This window comes from Ovis aries, chromosome 7, assembly GCF_016772045.2.
Source record: "Ovis aries strain OAR_USU_Benz2616 breed Rambouillet chromosome 7, ARS-UI_Ramb_v3.0, whole genome shotgun sequence".
Lineage (NCBI taxonomy): Eukaryota > Metazoa > Chordata > Mammalia > Artiodactyla > Bovidae > Ovis > Ovis aries.
Window position 1 is genome coordinate 537,478 of NC_056060.1, and position 20,157 is coordinate 557,634.

General features: G+C 41.3%; 1 protein-coding gene across 1 annotated transcript in view; it reads left to right on the forward strand.

The window, feature by feature from the left end:
• The window catches only part of MCC (MCC regulator of WNT signaling pathway), a 533,716-nt gene that overhangs the window by 141,999 nt on the left and 371,560 nt on the right, over positions 1-20,157 (forward strand). The window contains exon 3 of the mRNA XM_060418703.1: positions 7,602-7,816. Within this exon, the coding sequence (XP_060274686.1) occupies positions 7,602-7,816 (215 nt within the window). The remainder of the gene's footprint in view (positions 1-7,601; positions 7,817-20,157) is intronic.

A 20,157-nucleotide genomic window follows, 5' to 3' on the forward strand; every position in this document is an offset into this window, starting at 1 on the left:
TGACTGTTCCTAAACTCTCTCCCATTTAGTGTTCTCAAGCCTTTACTTAAACACATCAAGGACTGTTGAACTTGCTTGTACAGAGTAGAACATTAAGAAGTATCCACTAATGATGATGATGTTGATAAGCATACTCCAATAAAAAAAAATGCATTTCTTCATTTCTTTCTTTCTTGTCACCTGTAGTAGTTTTGGGGTTGTAGGTAGGTTGGGGAAGGGAGTTGCATTTCAAAATGCATCCTCCACTCTATTGTGCCACAGAAATTCAGTGCACTGTCCCCAGAGAGGACACGTGATCTGTATTCAAAATAGAACACTAATAGGCTCACTTACTAAAGATTGCCAAAGGCCAAAGAACTGACTTTTATCACCAGGGAGGTAATATTATTTACCTCCCCTTAGTAAGATATGTGCTTCGAATTACTTTTTGTTTTTTCCTAGAAGGACACAGGTTCTTTTAGCTATTCTTTTCTACCCAATTCTCCTTGAAACCACAGACACAGATTTTAAGATAGCCTGTGTTTGCAATGTAAATTGTGCTGGAGAAAGCTAGAGGCCCTCATGGGAATTAAGCTCCTGAATTTTGTACCAAGAGTTGACATTAATAAATGACCAAAGACTCATATGGTGATTCAGCTCTGAACTAAATGATTTACTACTGCTTTTGTTGATGTCAGTATAATCTAGGAATTGTAAACGTGCTATGATGGGGACAGCTAACCCCTGACTCTCAATTTGTTCAAATTCCCTGTGCTTCTTTCTGTTGGTATGTTAGGTCTGAATTCAGAAAGGTAGCTGCTTCCAGTTAAAAGGAGTATTTTCTCTCTTGCCACTGAGGGTAATAAATTAGGGAGTTTCTCTAAACAATCCACATAAATGCAAGATTGGTGAGCACTAAATACAAACAGTATCACAAAACACTGTTAGTACATGTCTCAGGATCCCCTAAACACTCTGTGTTATCACCTGCCTGTGATGTGATGAGAAGCCTCTGGCGTTCAAATGAAGGATGGAAAAGAAAGGACTAGAGGTAGAAAGCAGGAGTGGCTAGGATGGCCGGAGAACAGGTCTGATGAATAAATGTCTCCTCTGCCCCTGCTGCCACCACTGCTGGGCTGGACAGATTTCCTCATGGTTCTGGCCACGTGTTTTGGGAAGGCCAGGTATCCTCTGGATATGAGTTGGCCAAGTAGAATAGAGGAAACAAGTCTATCAAACCTGATACCTGGAGACTTTGACTTATTAATGGAATATTCCATTCTCAGGGAAACATAACTTTGGCCCTGACCTAATCGGCTATTTTCATTGTCTTTAATGCTGATATTAAGTATACTACAAAGCTATTGGTGATGTTTTAGTCATAGGTTAGGTGCCAAAGATGTATTTTTTAAGAACTGGTCATTTTAACAGGTACCTTTCAGAACCTGGATGGTATACAGTTTCCCTCATGTGTTTGTTCCCTATTAAATTGTCCAAAATGGATTACAAATAAAATCATGAGCTGTGGCCAGATAATTGCTCACATTTCTTGGTCAGTTTGTCATATACCGGGAATTGTCTGAAATGTTCTACATGTTTGAATCTCAACTCTCACAACACATCTATGAAATGCATCCTGTTGAGCTGGTAGTAAACAATCTGCCTGCCAGTGCAGGAGGTGTAAGCAACACAGGTTTGACCCCTGGGTCGATAAGATCCCCTGGAGGAGGGCATGGTAACCCCCTCCAGTATTCTTGCCTGGAGAATCACATGGACAGAGGAGCCAGGCGGGCTACAGTCCATGGGGTCGCAAAGAGTCAGGCATGACTGAAGCGAATTAGCGCTAGACATGCCCATTATGAAGATGAGAAAACTGAAGCTTAGGTTACATAATTTGCTTGAAGTCACACATTTGGTCATGATGACTCTTGACTTGACCTCAAGGAATCTGACCGCAAAACCCCCGCTCTTAACCACTGTTCTGTGTAAATGAGCAAAGTCTCTAAAATGAAAGAAAATATCTTTTTCTTAAAATGGAAAAAATGAATTCATTGTTCATAGGCTGTTGATAGATCTATGTAAGATAACGTATGTAAGACTCTTAGGATGCACCTGGTCCTTAGTGGCTTTGAATAAATTTTATCTTTCATGATTATTGTGTCTTTAACATAAATATCAGGTATATCACGTGTTGGCCACCTTATTCTCATGGGGATTTGGCTCATGGGAGGTGGCATAGAGCCTTTGGTGCATAAACACGCTAATTGCAGGCTTTAGAACCAAACCTGGGTGGCACTTTGCAAATGGGATTAAAGCCCTAGCTTGTAGCTGCCAAGTACCCAGCAGAGCAAGGATCTCAGTGTTTGGCAGATTTTCTGTTCCAGCATCCTTTCTGAAAGCAGGGTTTTCCCAGTGATGTATTTTATAAACATATCAAATTGCCACTTGTTTCTTATGCTTTTCTGATAAGAGAAACAGTTAGAATCTGTGCCCTGCCACCTTTAAACACTAAATATTCAGCTCTTAAAAAACACATCTTACCTCTTCCTTCAGAGCACCCGAGATGATTATGGAGTCAGGCATCTTGGCCTCCTTTGGTTCTTTGTGTGCAGAGATCTCTAGGCCCAGGGAGAGCTTTGGCCTTTGGTATTTAGAGGGGTGCTTTACAGTCACTTTCCTTACTAGCCTGGAGAACCTCTGCTCAGTGCTTATCATGGTCTGAATATTTTATGCCCCTCCCCCCCAAATTTATAGGTTGAAGCCCTAAGCCCAATGTGTTAGTTGTCAGAGATGGAGCCTTGGGGACAGAGGAGAGAACAGAGTTAGACGAGGTCATGGTGACAGCACCCTCCATCTGATGGGGTTAGTGTCCTTCTAAGAAGAGGCACCAGAGAGCCCAGTGAGCATGGGGCACTGTAGACGATAATGGTGTCCATGTTCAGGGAAAGAAAACACAGCCACCTCCCTGTGGTCAGCAGGCTTCTTTTGAGATTAGTAAGAGAGTGAAGAGACTAGCATGAGGCTGAGGGTGAGCCTAAAAACATCAAGCACTATCATATTTCATAGAGCAAGAGTTGCTAGACCTACATTTTTGAAATTTTTCCATGAGTTTTTCCAAGTTAAATGACTGATTTTGCCTCAGGATTGTTGGGTTTTGTATAGAAAAATCTAATGTGATGACAGATTGAAAGAGAGTGATGGGAATAGTCTACTGTATATTTTAGTTGACATGCAGTTGACTTACAATGTTGTATTAATTCCTGCTGTACCGCAAAGTGTCTCAGTTATACACGTCTACTGTATTGTTTTAAAATTCACTTTGTTGTTTGTGGTCCATTTATGTAGAAGCTAATATGATTGTTTTGGCTCCTTGGCAGAGGATCTGCATTCTCAGCATCACTTCAGCAAAAGTTGTTAAGGTAATAGCGTGAGGGCCTTTTAATCTTTCTGATTAACATGGAGCTTAGCTAACCTGATGATATGACTCTGCCTGAAACTGGGTTTGGGTCTACTAATACAGCATAATAAATTCAAATGGAGCTTCCTTGGGCTGTCTAATCCAAGAAACAAAGTTCTCATAAACAACTTTGCTTAAAGAAATAAGTTTAAGTATATCATTTATTTTGATTTTTTTAATTGATCTTCATGTTGCTTTTCCTGATTAAGAAATGAAACCTGGGGGTACTACAACTGTGGGTGATTTAGCAACCCATTCAATAAATGTGTAATAAACACCAGATATGTCACAGGCTAGTATCAGACTATATTTTGGGGGCTCCAAAATCACTGCAGATGGTGATTGCAGCCATGAAATTAAAAGATGCTTACTCCTTGGAAGGAAAGTTATGAGCAACCTAGATAGCATATTCAAAAGCAGAGACATTACTTTGCCAACAAAGGTCCATCTAGTCAAGGCTATGGTTTTTCCAGTAGTCATGTATGGATGTGAGAGTTGGACTGTGAAGAAAGCTGAGCGCCAAAGAATTGATGCTTTTCAACTGTGGTGTTGGAGAAGACTCGAGAGTCCCTTGGACTGCAGGGAGATCCAACCAGTCCATTCTAAAGGAGATCAGCCCTGGGTGTTCTTTGGAAGGAATGATGCTAAAGCTGAAACTCCAGTACTTTGGCCACCTCATGCAAAGAGTCGACTTATTGGAAAAGACTCTGATGCTGGGAGGAATTGGGGGCAAGAGGAGAAGGGGGCGACAGAGAAAGAGATGGCTGGATGGCATCACCGACTCAGTGGAAGTGGGTTTGGGTGGGCTCCTGGAGTTGGTGATGGACAGGGAGGCCTGGCATGCTGCAATTCATGGGGTCACAGAGAGTCAGACATGACTGAGCGACTGAACTGAACTGACTGATGGCAAGGTGCTGGGGATAACATAGTCAAACATAAAAGACAAGTGCCCAGCCCTATGCTACTTGCCTTATGTGTGACCTACCAGGCTATCAATGATTCTACCCATTTCTGAGCTCAGTCTTCTGGCCACACATTACTGGAGCCAGGACAGAGAATGTGAGTAGGCCAGGCAGACAGAGAGCGTTCAGAGGAGCATACAGACGCAGGACAAGCATTTTGAAGTCTGTGTTGAAATGGAAAGCAAAGCCGCCCTTGCAATTCAGTGAATAGACTTTAATATTAAAATAAACTTTCGATTCAATTCAGTTCAGTCTCTCAGTCATGTCTGACTCTTTGCGACCCCATGAACTGCAGCACACCAGGCCTCCCAGTCCATCACCAACTCCCGGAGTCCACCCAAACTCATGTCCATTGAGTCGGTGATGCCATCCAGCCATCTCTTCCTCTGTCACCCCCTTCTCCTCCTGCCCCCAATCCCTCCCAGCATCACAGTCTTTTCCAATGAGTCAACTCTTCGCATGAGGTGGCCAAAGTACTGAAGCTTCAGCTTTAGCATCATTTCTTCCAAAGAACACCCAGGACTGATCTCCTTCAGAATGGACTGGTTGGATCTCCTTGCAGTTCAAGGGACTCTCAAGAGTCTTCTCCAACACCACAGTTGAAAAGCATCAATTCTTTGGCGCTCAGCTTTCTTCACAGTCCAACTCTCACATCCATACATGACCACTGGAAAAACCATAGCCTTGACTAGATGGACCTTTGTTGGCAAAGTCATGTCTCTGCTTTTGAATATGCTATCTAGGTTGGTCATAACTTTCCTTCCAAGGATCAAGTATCTTTTAATTTCATGGCTGCAATCACCATCTGCAGTGATTTTGGAGCCCCAAAAAAGAAAGTCTGACACTGTTTCTCCATCTATTTCCCATGAAGTGATGGGGACCAGACGCCATGATCTTAGTTTTCTGAATGTTGAGCTTTAAGCCAACTTTTTCACTCTCCTCTTTCACTTTCATCAAGAGGTTTTGTAGTTCCTCTTCACTTTCTGCTATAAGGGTGGTGCCATCTGCATATCTGAGGTTATTGATATTTCTCCCAGCAATCTTGATTCCAGCTTGTGCTTCTTCCAGTCCAGTGTTTCTCATGATGTACTCTGCATGTAAGTTAAATAAGCAGGGTGACAATATACGGCCTTGACATACTCCTTTTCCTCTTTGGAACCAGTCTGGTGTTCCATGTCCAGTTCTAACTGTTGCTTCCTGACCTGCATACAGCTTTCTCAAGAGGCAGGTCAGGTGGTCTGGTATTCCCATCTCTTTCAGAATTTTCCACAGTTTATTGTGATCCGCACAGTCAAAGGCTTCGGCATAGTCAATAAAGCAGAAATCGATGTTTTTCTGGAAATGTCTTGCTTTTTCCATAATCCAGCGGATGTTGGCTATTTGATATCTCGTTCCTCTGCCATTCCTAAAACCAGCTTGAACTTCTGGAATTTCACGGTTCACATACTGCTGAAGCCTGGCTTGGAGAATTTTGAGCATTACTTTACTAGCGTGTGAGATGAGAGCAATTGTGTGGTAGTTTGAGCATTCTTTGGGCAGTTGCAAACATAATAACAGAATTGTCTGCTTTGGTAAAGACATGTCACTCTGCCATATATCATTGTATGAAAAGAGTGTTGGTTCAGATTGACTAAAGAAGATCAGCAGAATATGAACGTATCTGAAGTGGTTCCAGATAAGACAGTTTTCCCAATTACCTTGGTGAAATTCACCGATCCCCAATAAGAGGAGATTGGAAATTCACATCAGAACCTGCTGTACATAATTTGTGGTTTTCTGTATGTAATTATACTCAAGTAAATTGTAGAGGAATCTGCATATGTTCTCCTTTTGTGGTATAAATTGAATCATTTTAATGAATCCCTTTTTTTGCAATTATAAGTCATGTATCAAGACCTACTGAAATGAAAACTCCACAGGCAGGGCCTACAGTTCCTCATGCTCATTGCTTTATCCCCAGCACCTAGCATGGTACCTGTGAGTAGCCCTTTCTTTGTCAAGTTTTCTGACTGCCCAGGTCTTTTGCATACTCATCCTTCTCTTGGGAAAAGGTCTCATCTTACAAATCCTATCTCCCCAAAGAGGAAACCAGAAAACACATTTCCTCTCTTACAGCTGAGACAGATGTATGTGACCGACGATCCACCAGCCAGCTGCACCCACAAGGGACTTCGAATCAGAAGTAAACATAAAGAAGCAAGCATCACTCCAAGTCTAATTTTTTCTAGCAAAGGTAGCAGCTGAAGCATCAGTCTTTCTCCTCCAGTAAGCTTTCCCCGAGCACCCCCCATCGCTCATGAGGGCTGTTGGGTTAGACCTTCTCTAGGTTTACTTGTCACTATACTTTGCTGTGCTGTTCTAATGGTTAGCATCTTTTATTAGGTTCTAATCTGCTGTGGTAGTTAAGGTAATCCTAATTCCTCTCACAAACCAAAAATATATGGTGAATCCAACACAAAAGAAGTTTCCTTTTCCTGATCACATAAAGGTAAAATGGTACCTGGGCTCAGCAGACAACCCTGCTGCAGGAGGTAGTTCACGGATCCAGGCATCTTCTGTCATGCGGCTTTGCCATCTGTACCACACAGCTTCCAACGGTGCCATGCCCATCTGAACCAGGCCAGAGGCAAAGAGCAAGAAGAATCACACTCTGTGGGTTTTATGAACTAGGCTCTGAAGCTATGCTTATCACTGGTGTTCACATTCTGTTGCTGGGAGCACAAGCACACGGCAGATGCAGTCTAGCTTCCCATAGTTTCTTCCAGGTAAGGATATGTCGACACCAGAAAATGACGATAAAGTGCTGTATCTAACTTTTTATCTTCCCACTTGCTTCCTTCCTGCTCAAGTGGGGAAAAGGATGACAGAAGGCTCATCATACAGAACACTAAATCACAGACAGCTGTAGCTGTGATCTGGCTTCCCATTTTTCGGCTCATTGGTGCTTTTCACTAAACATTTCTGTTGGACTGGGAGAAGGCGCATATTCATTGGATAGTTATTTCTAAATGCTTTGCCTGAAATGGCTTTTATCTCCAGGCACCCCATGTGTCACTTTGAAAGGGAAAATGCTTAGTGTGCAGCCGGGCGCCACATGTGTTCTGACGTGTGGATTTCCAAATCATTGCCTCTTGGCCACCCACAGGCTAACACAGGAAATATCTCCTCTCCCTCCCCGCCCCAACTGTCTCTTCTGGACCTAGGTGCCTTATCAGCAGCCAGGGAGAGCTGGGAGTACTACTCGGGAGCCAGGGACCTCCAGAGTCCGGACTTGCAGAGTCAGCCAGCCCTGCAGAAGATTTTGGAGTATGGGGGAAGCTCTTTGCACCAGCAGGCTGCTGTGCTCCGCAAGCTGCTCGCTCAGTCCCCGCATTTTGGCAACTCCATAGGAGGAAGCTATCTAGAACTGGCCAACACGGTGAGTCCTTTCTGGTTCAGAGAACACATCTTTAGGCCTGGGTGGATGCCAGTTTGCATATTTGAATTCTGAGCTCCAGAGGACATATCAGGTATTGTCTCTTTTTATTGAGCTAAATATTGTACCGTCTCCAGCATTGCCAATAATGTTAAGTGCTCCAAATGCTTATGACTGGTGACTTCCTGTGTACTATTGAGAGCAGACTGATTGGTTAAAAAGTGTTTTAAGTCTGTACCTTGTACAGATTTAATTTCTAGCATATCTACAATAGTTTCACCTTAATGAAAGTACTTTTCTGGTATCAGACATTACAGATTAATAGGGTGTAATCCTCTGTGCTCCCTAATTTGGACTTTACTCGTTTGAAAAAGAAAATACTTCATTGAAAGTTTGATCAACCTTTCTGCTTGTACTTTAAAAACATACTCTGTTGAAAGCTTGGAATCTCATTAGGCTTAATTTGAACTTCCTTTTTACCTCAGGATGAATTATTACCATGATGACCCTTGAGTGAAAAGCTGTTGCCTTCCTTTTTAAGTTGAGCTGGGAAACGAGGCTGGGTGGCTGATGGCCTGGGCTCTATTGAGGGTGACATGCACACAGTTTATAAATTAAGGTTGCTATCCAGCCATGGTGTGAAAGATCCATAAACGGACCTGGGTATTTTGAAACTGAAGTTTGAAACTGAAGGTGGTATAAACATCGTGACAACTTCATTTATGTATATTTACTATCTGCTTTGAGGTTCGACCAATGGTTTTCAGACTTTTTAAGTCTGAGGCATATTTTCTAATTCTGACATTTTTGGTGACGTGTTTGAAGCCCCTAATAACCCTAAATATGCAGCAGTAGTTAAAGTACAATCATCAGACAAACCCTAATGTAGAGACATTCTCGAAAATACTTGACCAGTACCCTTTGCGATTGTCAAGGATATCGAAAGTAAGGAAAGTTTGAGAAAGAGAAACTGTCACAGCTAAGAGAAGCCTAAGAAGATCTGACAACTAAATATAATGTGGTACCCTGGCTGGGACATCAGGTACAAACTAAGAAAATCTGGGTAAACTATGGATTTTAGTTAATAACAATGTACCAGTATTGATTCATAAATTGTGACACTATACCATAATGATGTAAGATGTTTATAACAGGGGAAACTGGATAAGAAGTGTGTGACAACTCTCTGTCCCATCTTTGCAACTTTTCAAAAAAATTTTAAATACATTAAAACTACACAGTCTCACACACACAGTCACTACTAGGGTGTAACTGTGTTTCATAAAATCTGTAAAGGAACCCATAGTCATCGCATTGTCCCTTTAAGGACATTCTTGCTCCGTTTGAGTAGAACAATTGACTATCCTGGGACTTCCCTGGTGGCTCAGATGGTAAAGCGTCTGCCTACAATGCGGGAGACCCAGGTTCGATCCCTGGGTTAGGAGGGTCCCCTGGAGAAGGAAATGGCAACCCACTCCAGTACTCTTGCCTGGAAAATCCCATGGACAGAGGAGCGTGGTGGGCTATAGTCCATGGGGTCGCAGAGAGTCAGACACGACTGAGCGACTCCATTTTACTTTACTTTACTTTGTTGACTATCCTGTTTTGCCTTCCTGTGTGCCCAGGAGACTAGCCAAGCAGCAAGAAATATGTCATGGTTCTCTGTCATGGGCTTGGATTTCGGCTATGCTTTTACAAATAACTTGCAGCAAACTGAACTTTACTCTTTAGTATGTCAGATCCACCTTTTTCAAGACAGTGACATAGAAGTGTGGGTTATAGCAAAAATCAGTGTCACACATGGATCAAAATTTAGTGGCCCCTGCCCTGAAGAGTTCAGGGCTTGAGGCCCACCAGTTTTCTGCAGCAAACCTCCTAGTGAGAACTGCAAAAATGGGTGGTTTCCTACCTCTGCTCATCTCTGTGATTCTTTCCCCACCCACCTCCCCACAAAACCTCCCCTGGCATATGCCTTCCAGGGATCAAACCTGCAACCCTGCTGTAGAAGTGCAGAGTCTTAACCACTAGGCTATCAGGGAAGTCCCAACGCCTTGACCTTAACCTTTGCAGTAACTGCTTGCATTCTGTTCTGTTCTGTTTACAGTTCTGTCAGAGGCCAGCTCAGCTCCCAGGTTCCCGTCAGCCAGGTTCTCTTTGTGAGTTATTGGTGAAGCTTTGGAATTGCTGGAGCTATGCCTGCAAGGGCCCCTCCAGAGGCTAGTTTGAGAAACACTCCCTTAAATGTTGAGCACCAGCTCACATAGAAGTGTTCATTTTATTAAAAGTCATGACCTTGGAAGTCCCTTGTGGTCTAATGATTAGGGCTCCACACTTTCACTGCTGAGGGCCTGAATTTAGTACCTGCTTGGGGAACTAAAAGCCCATAAGCCAAACAGTGTGGTTAAAAAAAAAGTCATGGCCTATACATTTACAGTTCGCACACTTTTTTGTCTATATGTTGTTGACACAAATAACCAACAAACAATCGAAAATAGCAATAGAAAAGATTTTTATTTGAATCAGCTGAGGACGATAGCCCGGAAAACAGCCTCTCATATAGCTTCTGAAGAGCTGGTCCATAGAAGCATGGTTTTCAGCTGTTTTAGATCTTGTCAGAACAAAGAACATTAAGCAAGTTGTGGATTCATTCCTTCGAGGTTTCAGAAAAAGAGATCAGATGTACACAACAGTCAGCACGGCCTTGGCACCTGGGGGAGCACTGGCATTGGTGTCCCAGGACAAAAATTATTTACTTCTGATCAGTGTGCCCTTTCCCTTATTAATTAAAGCAGATGTACAATGTATGTTTGATAGAACATAGTCTATTTTAATTGCCATAAGATTCAGGGTTACTCATGTATAAGCCAGGATGGGTTCTCCATACCTCAATATGTGAAAATTCCTTTTACTGATGTTATATGTCTATAAAAGCTTATAATGAACACAGAATCAGTGATGGTAATGTATTCAATGGTATTCATTGGAATACATTGAGTAAATTTCTTTTTTTTTTTTAAGTTGTTATTCCACAAATGAACAAATAAAATTGTACATGCTTACTTAAGGTGATCCTTGGTGAGAATCAGACCAAAATGGAAATGTAGGCACTTGAACTATGTAACAGTGATTATGATCTTTATTTTCTCACTGATTTGAACAAGCACAGTTTTTAAGAATTCCCTGGTGGTCCAGTGGTTAGGACACCATGCTTCCACTGCAAGGGGCAAGGGTTCAATCCCTGGTCAGGGAACTAAGATCACACAAGATGCTCGGTGCAGCCAGAAAAAAGAAAACACACAACTTAAAAAATATGTTTTATTGAAGTGTAGTTGATTTACAATGTTGTGTTAGTTTCTGCTGTGTAGCAAAGTGGTTGAGTTATACATACATAAATATATATTCTTTTTAATACTCTTTCCTATTTTTGTTTATCACAGGATATTGGATATACTCTCCTGTGCTCTACAGTAGGATCTTCTTGTTTATCTGTCCTGTATATGCTGTATCTGCTAACCCCAAACTTCCACTCCATCCCTTCCCCACCCCACCCCTTGGCAACTATAAGTCTGTTCTCTATGTCTGTGAATCTATATCTGCTTCACAAATATGTTCATTTGTGTTGTAGTTTAGGTTCCATATATAAGTGACATCATATGGTATTTGTCTTCCCCTTTCTGACTTACTTCACTTAATATCATAATCTCTAGTTGTATCCATGTGGCTGCAAGTGGCATTAATCTATTCTTTTTTATGGCTGAGTAAAATTCCGTTGTGTGTGTATACTGCATCTTTATTCATTCATCTGCCAATGGACATTTAGGTTGCTTCCATGTCTTGGCTATTGTAAATAGTGCGTGAACACTGATGTGCATGAATCCTTTAGAAGTAAGTTTTCATCTTTTCTGGATATATGCACAAGAGTGACATTACTGGATCACATGGCACCTCTATGTTTAGGTTTTTTTTTTTTTAATTGAAGGATAATCATAATATTGTGTTGGTTTCTGCCATACATCAGCATGGATCAGCCGTAGGTACCCATATGTCCCCTCCCTCTTAAGCCTCCCTCCTACCTCCCACCCCGTCCAACCCCTCTAGGTTGTCACAGAGCACTGGTTTGAGTCCCCTGAGCCTTACAGCAAATTCCCACTGGTATCTTTTTTACATATGGTAGTGTATGTTTTCCATGTTACTCTCTCCATTCATCCCACTCTTTCCTTCCTACCCCTCCCATGCCCATAAGTCTGTTCTCTATGTCTGCATCTCCATTGCTGCCCTGCAAATAGGATCATCAGTACCATCTTTCTAGATTCCATATATTTGTTAGTATTCAATGTTTGTTTTTCTCTTTCTGACTTACTGCACTCGGCATAATAGGCCCTAGGTTCATCCACCTCTTTAGCACTTACTCAAATGCATTCCTTTTTATGGTATTTTTAGTTTTTTAAGGAACCTCCATACTGTTTTCCATAGTGGCTGTACAAACTTACATTTCCACCAACAATGTAGGAGTCCTTTTTCTCCACACCCTCCCCAGAATTTGTTATTTGTAGACATTTTAATGTTGACCATGCTGACTAATATAAAGTGGTACTTCATTGTACTTTTGATTTGCATTTCTCTGATAATGAACAGCTTGGAGCATCTTTTGATATGCCTTTTGATCATTTCTGTATGCCTTCTTTGGAGAAATGTTTAGGTCTTCTGCTCATTTTTTTATTGGGTTTTTTGCTTTTTTATTATTGAGTTGTATGAACTCTTTGAATATTTTGGAAATTAAGGCCTTGCTTAATTAATTAATTGTCACTATATTTGCAAATACTTTCTCCCAGTCCATAGGTTGTCTTTCATTTTCATTTTGTGGTTTACTGTGCTATTCAAAACGTGGTAAGTTTGCTTTAGTTCTGTTTGTTTGTTTTTGTTTTTATTTCTGTTGGCTTGGGAGACTGACCTAAGAAAACATTGATACAATTTATGTCAGGGAATGTTTTGCCTACGATCTCTTCTAGGAGTTTTATTGTGTCCGGTCTTAGGTTTAAGTCCTTAAGCCATTTTAAGTTTATTTTTGTTTCTGGTGTGAGGGAATCAAACTTCATTGATTTACATGCAGCTGTCCAACTTTCCCAATACTACTTGCTGAAGAGACTGTCTTTTCTCCATAGAATATTCTTGCCTCGTTTGTTGAAGATTGATTGTTCGTAGGTGTATGGGTTTATTTCTGGGCTCCCTGTTCTGTTCCATTGGCCAATATATCTCTTTTTATGCCAGTGCCACAATGTTTTGATTACTGTAGCTTTATAGTATTGCCTGATGTCTGAGAGGGTTATTATTCTAGCCTTGTTCTTTTCCCTGAGGATTGCTTTGTCAATTCTGGGTCTTTTATGGTTCCATGTAAATTTTAGGATGATTTGTTCTAGTTCTGTGAAAAATAGCATTGGTAATTTGGTAGGGATTGCATTAAATCTGTAGATTGTTTTGGGTAGTATGGCCATTTTAACAATATTTATTCTTCCAGTCCAAGAGAGTCGGATATCCTTCAATTTCTTTGAATAATCTTAAATTTCCTTTATTAATGTTTTATAGTTCTCAGCATATAAATCTTTCATCTCCTTAGTCAGGTTTATCCCTAAGTATTTTTTATGTGATTTTAAAAGGGATGGTTTGTTTACATTCCATTTCTGATATTCAACTGTTAGTGGAAAATACAAAATTTAAAAATACATTTTAAACTCACAGGTCTTTAATAATGGCCTTGGACCTTGTGGTGAAAGTGACCTTGCTCAGTTGTGTCCAACTCTTTGTGACTCCCGGTTCTTCATCCTTTCCTGTATATTCACCGTTTGTCATGTGACTTTGGTGTCTTCCTGTCAAATATGTGAGAAGTTGTAAAAGACTATTAGGTTTTCTATCCCCTAGAACCCCCAAAAGATTATTATTTTAACCACTGTGTTTAGGGTGGTTTGTTTCATAGAAATAGTTGACTTGAGTCTGCTTACAGGGGTCCAGGGAGCCCAGTTCGAGAAATACCTCTTAAAAGTGGCCAAAGAAAGCAAATTGCCTCTCTAAATTGCACACTTGGGCAATCCCTTCACTTATATAACCACATAAGAGTAATTTATGTTCTTTCTAAAACAAATCTTGAACTAATAAAATTCTGGGGTTTGGGTTTTAAAAGTAGCTACTAAGAGCAAAAGGGCTTCACAGGTGGTGCTAGTGGTAAGAACCCTCCTGCCAGTGCAGGAGATGCAAGAGACAAACCCAGGTTTGATCCCTGGGTTGTGAAGATCCCATGGAGAAGGAAATGGCAACCCACTCCATTCTTGCCTGGGAAATTCCATAGACAGAGGAGCCTGGTAGTCCATGGGGTCGCAAGAGTTAGACACCACTGAACAACTGAGCATGACAACAATGAAGACCAAAAGATATTTGGGGAATTCCCTGGTGATCCAATGGTTAGGATTTCATGCTTCCATTGCAGAGGGCACAGGTTCAATCCCTGGTCAGGGAACTAGGAGTCCACAAGCCACATGGCATGGCCAAAAAAAAATCAAAAGATATTTTATCAGTGCCCAGTTAGGAGATAGGAAACACATCATATTCCACACAGGGAAAGTTTAATGTAAAAAATTATTAACTAGAAGCAGGTGATTACCTACTGAGGAATCAAGAAAATCTAATAAATCCAGGAATAGCACATGTGAAGAGAAGTCACTCCCTCTAAAACTGAGTCAGAATACCCAAGGTAGGAACCTATTTGGAAGAGGGCCTTTCCTTTACCCAGTGCTGAGGTTCAGACTTCATTGAAATGGAGCAGCTAGTACCCCCTGCATGGCAGAGAAATTCCCTGAGATGCAGCAGGAGGCCAGCCCTCCAGACAGTCAACCCAACTGTGGGTTGCCACCCACTGGGGCATCACCAAGAAAGTGCCCACAGAGGAATCCTCTGGGAAACTGCCCACCAGAGTAGAGGCAAAACCCACTGAGAAGTCTCTCAGCTGATGCCCCTGAAACTTACTGGAGGTGAGTGCCCGTGGATATCGTACTGACCTCCACCCACCCCGAGAGGAAGCAGGGAAGAGTACAACAGAAACGGTATCCTCTTCTTCCTACAGGAGTGCTCCAGTGTCCCTACTGACAGAGGAGAAATGTCCAGGGAAGGTGGATTTCGAGATAAGAGGTGATAAACTCACACAGGCATTTCTAACATTGAGACACTTATGGGAGCATCCCACACATTTAACTTTCTAGGCATCCCTTCTTCTGCTAGCAATTACCTGTCTTCTTCTCCTTCTACCAAACACAGTGGATATTATAACTTTGAGGTTTAACACGTTGTTCAAAACGGAAAGCCAACAAGGTGATGTTGTACATGGGAACTTGTAACAATTAGAGTTTTACCTGAGAGGCAGAGTGACTGCCCAGGATATAGAATAAAGGATCTACAGGAAATGACTCACAGACATGAAGAACAGACTTGTGGTTGCCAAGAGAAAGAAGGGATGAGAGAAGAAAGGAGTGGGAGTTTGGGATTAACAGATACAAACTACCATGTATAGAATGGATATACAACAAGGTCCTGTTGTATAGCCCGGGGAACTATATTCAGTGAAAGTCAAAGTTTAGTCACTCAGTCGCATCCGACTCTTTGCAGCCCTATGGACTGTAGTCCACCAGACTCCTCTGTCCATGGGATTCTCCAGGCAAGAATACTGGAGTGGGTTGCCATTTCCTTCTCCGGGGGATCTTCCCAACTCAGGGACTGAACCCAGGTCTCCTGCATTGCAGGCAAATTCTTTACCATCTGAGCCACCAGGGAAGCCCCACTATATTCAATACCCTGAGATAAACCATAATGGAAAAGAATATTTTAAGAATGCATATATATGTATGTATAACACTGAACACTTTACTGTACAGCAGAAATTAACACAACATTGTAAATCAAGTACACTTCAAAAAAAGAATAAAGGCTCTACAGTAGGACAGTCTGTGCAGGTTGTTGATTCTTCGTCTGTGTTGAGCCTAAAGTAGCTCTAGGCCTGGCCACAAGAGCAGATATGAAGGAAAGCTGGATGTAGAGAGCAGATGGGAGTGCACAAGCAGACTGAGATCCCTGAGGACAAACTGGGACCCAGTTCCGTCTCTGAACCATTCCAACCTCAGTGCTGTGGGTGACCTACAGGAGAGCTGACACTCATTATCAAGGAACCACACACACGTCTGGCCCAGGACTCAGAGACGCTGAAGGAGGAGGCCTGGAGGAACCGAAGTTGCTACAAGTCTGATGCACCAAGTAAAGCAGGCAGCAGCCTAGCAACAACTTTCAGAGCATAAAACGTATGACTTCTTCATTTCTGCCTCTGGTCTTCATACGCAGCTTCTTTTATGGCCATCAGAACCATATAAGAAAGAGAACTTTGGCAAACACAGTTCCAGCTTAGCTAAGATGACTTACATCTCAGAGCAGCAGAGAAACTGCCAGGGCAATCTGCACCCTGCTCCTAAAACCATCAGCAAAACAAAATGAGACACTTCAGTTTAGCAAAGAAGAGATACAATGGGAAAGATGTGCCACCTGTTCTCTGATGAATTTTTCTCTGCAAAGATTTATGTTTCATAAGAGGACACGTATAAATTATAAAGAAAGATATTAATTGCTAATGATTAAGTATTATGACTGATTATACTATAAAAGAAGTCATGCACAAGATAAAAAGTATTTGAATCAATATAGAAAGTTGAAAAAAAAAAAGAAAGTTGATAAAAAGTTAAAGTCATTCTTTTTCTCCTGTGTCTTCCCTCATGTAAAAAGACCTTCACCAATTTTTTTGTGTATCCCTGAGATGCTTTTACTTCAAGAACTTTCCACTTCTCCTTTTGTATTATTATTTAGTGTGATGCTGATCATCCTAACATCATACTATGATCATTAAAATACTTGACAAATTTGGGATTACCATAGTGAAACCTTTGGTCAAGAGGATGTGTCCTGGCTTTGAGGTTGGAGCAAGGCTGGTTGTTCTGCCAGCACTCTCTTCTGGACATTGTTCAGAATCAAAAAAAAAACCAAGAAATTCTTAATCTTATGGCATGCTTATCAATGTTCATGTTTTCAGAAATTTAGGGCAGTGCAAATGAAATATTGGATATTTAAGAGTCACTATGGAAGGGTCTGGAATGTGGGACTTGATAAAAAAAACTTTTTTTCAGAATCTTGAATTGTCATTTCCAACTCACTGAAGATGGATTTCAAAATCATTTATCAAGGAGTCGGAAAATTCTTAAACAGCTATCAAAAATTTGGAAATGAAGCATTACTAGTTATGCCTACAAAGTCATGCTAGGGCTCCCTGCAAATCAGCTGATGCGATAGTAGATGTACCCTTGTTTGGCTTCCTGCTTATGAGTGAAAGGCAGCAGAATATACCACCTCAAATGTGACTGTAGAGTTCAGGTCATGCCACCCTAAAAAATGCCCTTTGGGTATTTTAACTATTTGGAGCTGCAAGCACTTCAAAAACAGCAAATTCAAGGAAGAGGCTTTTTCTGAATCCTGCTTCAGTTCAGTCATTGAGTTGTGTCTGACTCTTTGCGACCCCATGAACAGCAGCATGCAAGGCTTCCCTGTCCATCATCAACTCCCAGAGTTCACTCAAACTCATGTCCATTGAGTCGGTGATGCCATCCAACCACCTCATCCTCTGTCACCCCCTTCTCCTCCTGCTCTCAATCTTTCCCAGCATCAGGGTCTTTTCCAGTGAGTCAGCTCTTCGCATCAGATGGCCAAAGAATTGGAGTTTCAGCTTCATCATCAGTACTTCCAATGAATATTCAGGACTGATTTCCTTTAGAATGGACTGGTTGGATCTCCTTGCAGTCCAAGGGACTCTCAAGAGTCTTCTCCAACACCACAGTTCAAAAGCATCAAGTCTTTGGCGCTCAGCTTTCTTTATAGTCCACTCTCACATCCATACATGACTACTGGAAAAACCATAGCCTTAACTAGATGGACCTTTGTTGGCAAATAATGTCTCTGCTTTTGAATATGCTATGTAGGTTGCTCATAATTTTCTTTCCAAGGAGTAAGCGTCTTTTAATTTCATGGATGCAGTCACCATCTTCAGTGATTTTGGAGCCCCCCAAAAAATAAAGTCTGACACTGTTTCCACTGTTTCCCCATCTATTTGCCATGAAGTGATGGGGCCAGATGCCATGATCTTAGTTTTCTGAATGTTGAGCTTTAAGCCAACTTTTTCACTCTCCACTTTCACTTTCATCAAGAGGCTCTTTAGCTCTTCTTCACTTTCTGCCATAAGGGTGGTATCATCTGCGTACCTGAGGTTATTGATATTTCTCCTGGCAATCTTGATTCCAGCTTCTGCTTCATCCAGTTCAGCATTTCTCATGATGTGCTCTGCATATAAGTTAAATAAGCAGGGTGACAATATACAGCCTTGACATACTCCTTTTCCTATTTGGAACCAGTCTGTTGTTCCATGTCCAGTTCTAACTGTTACTTCCTGACCTGCAACAGATTCCTCAAGAGGCAGGTCAGGTGGTCTGGTATTCCCATCTCTTTAAGAATTATTCAGTTTGTGGTGATCCACACAGTCACAGGCTTTGACATAGTCAATAAAGCAGAAATAGATATTTTTCTGGAACTCTCTTGCTTTATCAACGACCGAACAGATGTTGGCAATTTGATCTCTGGATCCTCTACCTTTTCTAAAACCAGCTTGAACATCTGGAAGTTCATGGTTCATGTATTGCTGAAGCCTGGCTTGGAGAATTTTGAGCATTACTTTACTAGCATGAGGGATGAGTGCAATTGTGTAGTAGTTTGAGCATTATTTGGCATTGCCTTTCTTGAGGATTGGAATGAAAACTGACCTTTTCCAGTGCTGAGGCCACTGCTGAGTTTTCCAAATTTGCTGGCATATTGAGTGCAGCACTTTCACAGCATCATCTTTCAGGATTTGAAATAGCTCAACTGGAATTCTATCACCTCCACTAGCTTTGTTTCTAGTGATGCTTCCTAAGGCCCACTTGACTTCACATTCCAGGATGTCTGGCTCTAGGTGAGTAATGATACCATTGTGATTATCTGGGTCATGAAGATCTTTTTTGTATAGTTCTTCTGTGTATTCTTGCTCCTCTTCTTAATATCTTCTGGTTCTGTTAGGTCCATACCATTTCTGTCCTTTATTGAGCCCATCTTTGCATGAAATGTCCTTGGTATCTCTGATTTTCTTGAAGATATCTCTAGTCTTTCCCATTCTGTTGTTTTCCTCTCTTTCTTTGCACTGATCACTGAGGAAGGCTTTCTTATCTCTTTGCTGTTCTTTGGGACTCTGCATTCAAATGGGTATATCTTTCCTTTTTTTCTTTGCTTTTCACTTATCTTCTTTTCTCAGCTATTTGTAAGGCCTCCCCAGACAGCCATTTTGCTTTTTTTCATTTCTTTTTCTTGGGGATGGTCTTGCTCCCTGCCTGCTCTACAGTGTCATGAACCTCCGTCCATAGATCATCAGGTACTCACTCTGTCTATCAGATCTAGCCCCTTAAATCTATTTCTCACTTCCACTGCATAATCGTAAGGGATTTGATTTAGGTCATACCTGACTGGTCCAGTGTTTTTCCCTACTTTCTTCAATTTAAGTCTGAATTTGGCAATAAGGATTTCATGAACTTCCCTTATCTGCCTAAAAACTGATCCTCCAAAGCGAACTCAATTGTCAGAGATTATCTTCCTATCGCTATCATTAACCAGAGAAGATTGACTCATATCAGTGGAGAGGAGAATAGAAGTCGGCACCACACCCTCACAGACTTTGTCACAAGCAATCATACCTCCCCCCTATTCTTCTAAGGGCCCTTTCATCTTTCCTGAAAACCATTTACTCTCCTCTCAGAGTCCTACATTCCCCGACCCTTTCCCTATTGAGATAGCATTTAATCTTGAATTCTAAGCCACTTTGGAAGATAGTCGTTTTTCCCTGGATATGTCTCAAGTACATATGAGCTAATAAACTTGTTTTTTGTACATGTTAATAAACTTGTTTATTTTTCTCTCATTGATTTGTCTTATAGTGTCTCAGCTAAGAATTCAGAAGGCAGAGGGAAAATTTTATTTCCTCCCCTAAACTGTTAATTCGGATCCAGACTCCTTAAATGTGATGTTAATTTGCAGAAGGTTGACTAATTATGAATTATCAGTGTTTTTTATCTGGTAGAGATGCAAATTATTTTTGTTCAGCAGAAAGGATATCCTCAAATGTTACATTTTATTTACGTTTGTAAGACATGAACCAGTTTGGTAACTAACATCTCATTCTAGCATTCTCC